General features: G+C 47.7%; 1 protein-coding gene across 3 annotated transcripts; it reads right to left on the reverse strand.

Annotated features, from left to right (window-relative positions):
• Positions 1-875: 875 nt before the first annotated feature.
• On the reverse strand, positions 876-5490 carry gpr185b (G protein-coupled receptor 185 b). Of its 3 annotated transcripts, none has more exons than XM_026162616.1 (2): positions 5253-5490; positions 876-3794 (listed from the first exon to the last, which is right to left on the reverse strand). In XM_026162616.1, exon 2 carries the CDS (start codon positions 3790-3792, stop codon positions 2722-2724), a length of 1071 nt encoding a protein of 356 aa, XP_026018401.1. In that variant the 5' UTR covers positions 3793-3794; positions 5253-5490; the 3' UTR covers positions 876-2721. The 3 variants fall into 3 exon arrangements, with proteins under 3 accessions (XP_026018401.1, XP_026018402.1, XP_026018400.1); XM_026162617.1 differs by lacking the exon at positions 5253-5490 and adding an exon at positions 5122-5236; XM_026162615.1 differs by lacking the exon at positions 5253-5490 and adding an exon at positions 4391-4437.
• Positions 5491-6458: the final 968 nt, after the last annotated feature.

Genomic DNA, 6458 nt, shown 5'->3' on the forward strand with positions numbered 1-6458 from the left:
AGGTGTTCCAGGCTGCGGTTGCCTAGGTAACCCTCTAACTCATTTACTAACAGGTCATATGTGTCCTGTGTTCTTATTAGTTCACATTGGTAGTCCCTTCTGGGCTTTAAAAAAAGATTATCTCAGATCTCATCCACTTTACGTTGCTTGCAGCTGTTTCGCCCATAGTTGCTAAATTTTCTTCGCTTTAGGGTTAGATAGATCATCAGAAATTTCTTAAACAGCAGAAAGCTGATACATTGTAAGGAACTGTGTCAGGCCAATTCTGGCTTGCCAGCTAAATAGCTAGCAGCAAACATTTATTATGCACTTGCAGTACATGTCGTGTGGCGTTCTTTACCCTTCTTCTTCAAAATAGTCGCCATTTTTGCCGCGTAATAAAAGAACAGGACCCCTCAGAAAAAATCAATACATTAATACAACAATGACAGGCCAGCTAAAGAACGAGCAGCAAATCTTTAGTATGCTTTGATGTGGTGTAGTGTTATTTACACTTTCCACCCCAAATAATTGCTGCTTTTGCTACATGGTAGAAGAAATGGCCAAAACATTTCAGACAGCAATATGACAGAAAGGAAATACATTCCAAGCAACGATGCTAGCTCCCAATGCTAGCTAGCCAGCTAAATAGCATTCACGAGACCAACTTTGGTTTGCTTTACTTGTTCATGAAAGTTAAATCAGTTTCTTTATTGCAGAGGAATCTTGTCGTATGTGCGGTCAGCTGCTAAGGGAGTAGTAAATGTTCACAGATTGCAGCAGCTAGTGGGATAATCACTGTTATACACTGACAGTGATACTGATGCCAATATTTGGTCATTTAAAAATCTGAAATTCCGATATATATTTAAAAAAAAAAATTCTGTCAGACACATGAAATCTAAACAGACTTTTTAAACATTTGTTATATGTAGTTATTTATTTACCCGTTTACGCTCTGCCTGTCTCTGTCTGAATCAGTTGATTGTCGTATTTGTGGTGTTCCAAACACGTGTCGCCAACAGGTTACTTGCAGAGTGCCCTCTGGTGGACAAATCTTCAACACTTATAACAAGTTTGAAGTTGGAGTTTCTCCCATCAAATCTTTGTTAAATTTTAATTTATCCGCCGTTTTAAACAACAATACCAAAAAGCTGATTATATAATCCCACTGATAGATCAGTCAGGCTCCGATCAATGTCCAGTCATCATTTCTGGAAAGTATACAGCTTGCTGTGGTCAGTTTGAAACAACATTACCACGTTTAATTTTAAACACTATGCAAGTAAGGACATAGCGTAAATGCAAAGTGCATGGAAGTATCCAAACCGAGACATAAGGTTTGCAGATGTTAGCTATTGATACTAATCATAAATGTCTTTTGTGCTCTCTTGTGCCACAGTGATTAACTAGCACTATTAATGTTGTTCTGCATGTCTTTTTGAAACTGAAGCAATCACATAACAGAAGAGTTTTAGCAAACACAAATTTTTAAATACCTTTATCCATCCAGGGGTGGACAAAAGGGTGAAAGAAACTCCAATCATGCTGAAATGCTCCTTTAAGGCCCGTCTCACATTTCCCCATAAAGAGGGTGTAAAGAACAGCGTAGCCTACTTTCCGGCGCTCTCCCTCCCCGCAGCAGAGAGCATTCCCAGGGTAGCAGCGCTCTGCAGTGACGCTGTCCTTGGTGCTGAATTCAGCTCTCTCTGCTTCGCAGTCACGGCACAGCGGCAGGCTGAGAAACCCATTTTTCTCCGTTGCGGAGCAGATTTCATTTCAACGAACCAAGGACAACACATGCCAGTCTAAATATGGAAATCCCTCTCTAGATTCTTCAAACTAGCCGGGCTTGTTTATGCATTCAGAGACTGGTACATTAGATTTCATTTCGGATTTGAATGTTTGAGGAGGGATGTTGTGTGATTAGCTTTTTTTCACTCTTTCCTGAAACTTGCATCGAAATGGGAAAAACAAATAATAAAGGCTGTGCTTCTGGCATTGGGAAAAGGCTTAATGGGCAAGACTCAGCTACTTAATCTGCATCAGCTGAAGGAAACATTGCTCAAAATGTTTCCAGGGAGGAAATATTCTCGTTTTTTTACCAGGAGAAAGTAGCTCATTGTGAATTTTCAAGGTCGTTCCTTGTGTATATTTAGCTCATTGTATTTTTATCCACACGCCACTTAATTTCAAACACATCAGTTAAAACACAAACAAGTATTTTAAGACTGTTTCACTCCTTCTGATTGCATAACCATGCAGTGCTGCCCAGCCTCAGGACATGCAGAGATTTAGCAACTTTCTTACTAAATCTCAGCTTCACATATATGCTACTCTTGAGAAGCAGGACTCACTTTTCGTGCCCTAACAGAGGCCAGTGGAAAAGTCACCTGACACTTCCCCCACAGCCTGCCTCAGCTCCCACAGCCATGATGAGGATACCTTAAACAGGTGTTTGCAGTTGGTTTCCACACCATCTCCATCCATGATTTTGGTTTTCTCAAGGCTACAAACTTTCATATCGTTTTTCTTTTTCTTGTTTTTTTTGACTATGCATCGTCCTCTTCTCCATCAGCCGCCAGTGCCACATCTACAGCGGCCAGCTGAGTGTTCGCCATCAGCCTGCCCCGATATGAGAAGCAGAGGAAATCTCTTTCCTCTTTCCTCCTAGCCACCTCCTGTCCCTCCAACCCTGACTCGACCTCAAGCATCACACTAAGGAGACTCCAACCTTCCCTGCTACACATCACTGGAGGTCCTGGGTCTTAAGGAGAGGTTGGAGGGGACGCACCCACAGCAGGCCATCCATAGCGACTTCTGGATGTCTGGGTTTCGGAACGCATAGATGATGGGGTTGATTACAGAGCAGCAGGTGGCTGGGAGGACCGTGGCGTAGGTGTATATTACGGGGTAGCTGGAGTCAGCCACAATGGAGTACATGGCGAACGGCAGCCAGCATGCCCCGAAGGCACACAGGATGGCCGACAGTGTGGAGACACCTTTGGTGGTGGAGATGGCCAAAAACTGGTGCTGCACCGCGATCTGCTGCGCATGGCGGAAGGCGATTTTGCAGATTTGAAGGTAGAGCTGCATCATGAGGGCAAAGACCAATAAGAAAGTGACGGCGAGAGCCACGGCGTTGTTTTTAGTGACCGGTCGGCAGATGCTGCACGTACTCTCGTCTCTCAGACAGTTCCAGCCCAGTGCCGGCAACAGGCCGAGCGTGAGGCACGACACCCAGATAAAGACCACCATGACGTAGGTGAAGGTGACCGTCCGTTCAGTGTGGTAGGTCAGGGCGTTGTAGAGCGAGAGGTACCGGTCGACCGTGATGGCGAGGATGTTGAAGACAGACGCTGAGAAGGCCGAGATCAGCAGTCCAACGGACAGCAATGTCACGAACTCCACCGAGCTGTCGATCAGATAGGTGAAGACAAAGTTCAAGATGAGGCCCAGGCCGGCCAGGAGATCCGCCACCGCCAGCGATCCAATCAAGATGAACATGGGAGCGCGGAGCGTCGGCGTGTAGAACAGCACAGCGATCACCAGGGCGTTCTCGCAGGAAATGAGAGTCCCCGTCACGCAAAGCGCAATGTCCCATGGGCTGACTTCCTGAAGAGCGACGGCGGTGGTCGCTGGCTGGAGGTCAGGGGTCACAGTTTGCACTACAGGTTCTGACGAAGAGTTGGCGGGGTCCTCAACCAGGCTCCACGAGGTGGAGGAGTCGAAGGGGTCGAGGGGAGAGGAGGAGTTGAGGCTGCTACCGCCACCGCTACTCATGGCTGCCGCCGCGGCCAGGGAGAGAATCATAGCTGGAGAGAGGGAGGAGGGAGGGAAGAAAGGAAGAGGTGAGTCAGGAAAGAGGTGGAGCAGAGGTGCAGACGTTTGTGTGCAGGAATGTGACATAGCAGAAAGATGGAAGCAGAGAGATGAGTTAAAAACACGATGGAAGAAGTTTTCAGAAGTGGAAGTGAGGACGAGAGGAAAGCAAAAAGAGTGGAAGAGGACGTGAGACGGGGAGAGGAGGGCAAAACAAACGAGAAAAGCAGGGAGGAGGTGGAGGAAGAGGAGGCGGAGGAGGAGCAGGGATGTGTGCTCAGCCATCCCGTTTCACAAAAGAGACCAAATAAGAAAATCACTTTTTTTTCATCCATTCAGAAACTCGTGAAAACGACCGAGCACTTTTACCCTCCAGCATGCACGTCATCAGCAGCTCGTGCACCACGCTGACAGGTAATTATCAGCAGGTGCGAACACACACACACATACACACACAAGGACAAGTCTTCCATAACTGGCAGTACTCTTCCTGCCATTTTGGCTTCAAGCAAAACAACACATACACCAAATAAACAATACTGTCAACAACAACAGTAATAACAATAACGAGAGTCTGGCTCGCTCCTACCTGACAGAGTCCGGACAACCAAAATCATCACCGACTCTGTCTATTTTTAGAGCGTCTCTAAAAATGGTGCATGACGTCCTGGGGCACGGCTGCCGTCCTATTCACCGGTGGCGTGTGTGAGCGCGAGCCCAGACACGGGCACGTGCGCCCACAGTTTTCATTTAGAAGCTGCTTAATTCGGATTCTGATCCACATATTTGCGGCTGCTGACGCTAATTTTAGCCCAGCAGCAGAGCAGCCAGCGCGCGCGCACACGCACGCACAGCGACACACACACACACACTCGCAGCCGCGTGCGCCAAAGAGAGATGTGGAGCTCCATTCATAAAAAAAAAAATCTCTCCCCCCCTCCTCTCGCACCTCCCACCTCAACGCCCCCACTCACCCCTCCTCCCCCTCCTCTATTCTTCAGTCCTCTTCAGTCCTCCTCTCGCACGCCCACACGCACGCGCACACACCGTCAATGACTGGAAACGTCCAGGGAAGGTCACCACCGTCCCCACCACCACCACCACCTACACCAGCATCAAAAGCCCCGCAGCTGAGAGGGGGAGGAGGAGGGGGGTCTCACATCCCTGCGGTAACGGGGAGCTCGTGCGCCCCAGAGCCCAGCACACAGCACTCACGAGCCTTTTTTTTGTTTGTTTTGTTTTTTGTTTTTACGCCCCTGCCGAGCCTCCAGCACTGAGGGCAGGCTGTGTGCAGCAAAGACAGAACAAAAGCTTAAATACCTTCATCGGTTTCATTCAGCTGCAGCAGTGCAGTCCCTGAGCCAGCGCGCGAGAGCGAGAGAGCAGGATGGAGAGAGAAAGTGGGATGGATGAAGACCACGCCACACACACACAAACACACACACATTTACCCGCTCCGTGTCTTCTTCTTCTGCTTCTGCTTCTCGTATCTCTCTCCGTCCTCCTTTATTCTCCACTTCCCGTGAACGTGTTTTCAGTATTTTCTTCTTTCGGGGTTTCCCCCTGTCTCTCGCGCGCGCTTCTCCCCCAGTCAGCGGCGCGCGCTATATTCCTCCGTTGGCATGGTTATTAGCCTTCTGTCGGCTGCTCCGTCCTCGCGCTGCACATCCTCGGCCCCTCATTGGACGCGCTTGTCATTCTCCTCGTCTGACGTCAGAAGTCTCCGCTCCTCCAGTCACCGTCATCATGGTCTGTGTGTGAATCACGGAGAGAGGGAGAGTGGATTAACACATCGTCACCTTCACTGAGTTTATGTGTTTGTATGTAGGTCAGGTTTCAGAGCTCCTTATCGCCATTACTCTATCTTTATTAATATTGTTGTTGTTAAACAGCGGGGTGAGCGTGTAACTACCTGTGCCTCAGAGTTGGTGTTATCTGTCCTGGACTTGGAGGGGTGACTGAGCAACACTGTGCATCACACAGTGACTGATAACCCGCTCAAAAGGACAGTGGGAGACTTTGCTGCCTCCCACTTTAGGTTCTGCGTCACCAGGTGTGCTGATAGAAATAAACAAACAGCTACAATATGAAAATAAATTGCTGAAAGTGCATCTGCAAAAAGTACCTGTCTGTGTGTATGTGTGGTCTGCAGCATAACCAGTCAAACTGGCTGTTTGTGCTGTGCAATACCAAGTAACTAGTATTACTGATACCAATACCGATACTGATACGTTCAACTTACAAAGGTAGCTTGTGTAGTGTTGATCCGTGTGTCAAGATTTATGAGTGTTACTTTCCGCAGTAATTAGTTTATTATGGTAAATGGTAAATGGCCTGTATTTATATAGCGCTTTACTAGTCCCTAAGGACCCCAAAGCGCTTTACATATCCAGTCATCCACCCATTCACACACACATTCACACACTGGTGATGGCAAGCTACTATTAGCACTTAGTAATCTACAATAAAGCATATAGTTTTAAACAGGGTTTTTAGCCCAGCAGTCTACATATTGAACCTTCAGGATTAAATGAAATATCAATCCTATCGCGCTAGCATCGATCCATACTATTGATATCTGGATCGATCCACCCACCTCTAAGTAGGGATGGGTACCGGTATCCGGTGCCATAATGGCACCGGATACCGGTACGTGT

The sequence above is a fragment of the Astatotilapia calliptera genome, chromosome 3 (assembly GCF_900246225.1).
Source record: "Astatotilapia calliptera chromosome 3, fAstCal1.2, whole genome shotgun sequence".
NCBI classification, from domain to species: domain Eukaryota; kingdom Metazoa; phylum Chordata; class Actinopteri; order Cichliformes; family Cichlidae; genus Astatotilapia; species Astatotilapia calliptera.

Coding starts and splice junctions, on each gene's coding strand:
- gpr185b (XM_026162615.1), bottom strand. CDS start 4,418: ATGATTTTGGTTGTCCGGACTCTGTCAG. Junction 3,795..4,390: donor GGTTGTCCGGACTCTGTCAG/GTAGGAGCGAGC, acceptor CCCTCTCTCCAG/CTATGATTCTCTCCCTGGCC.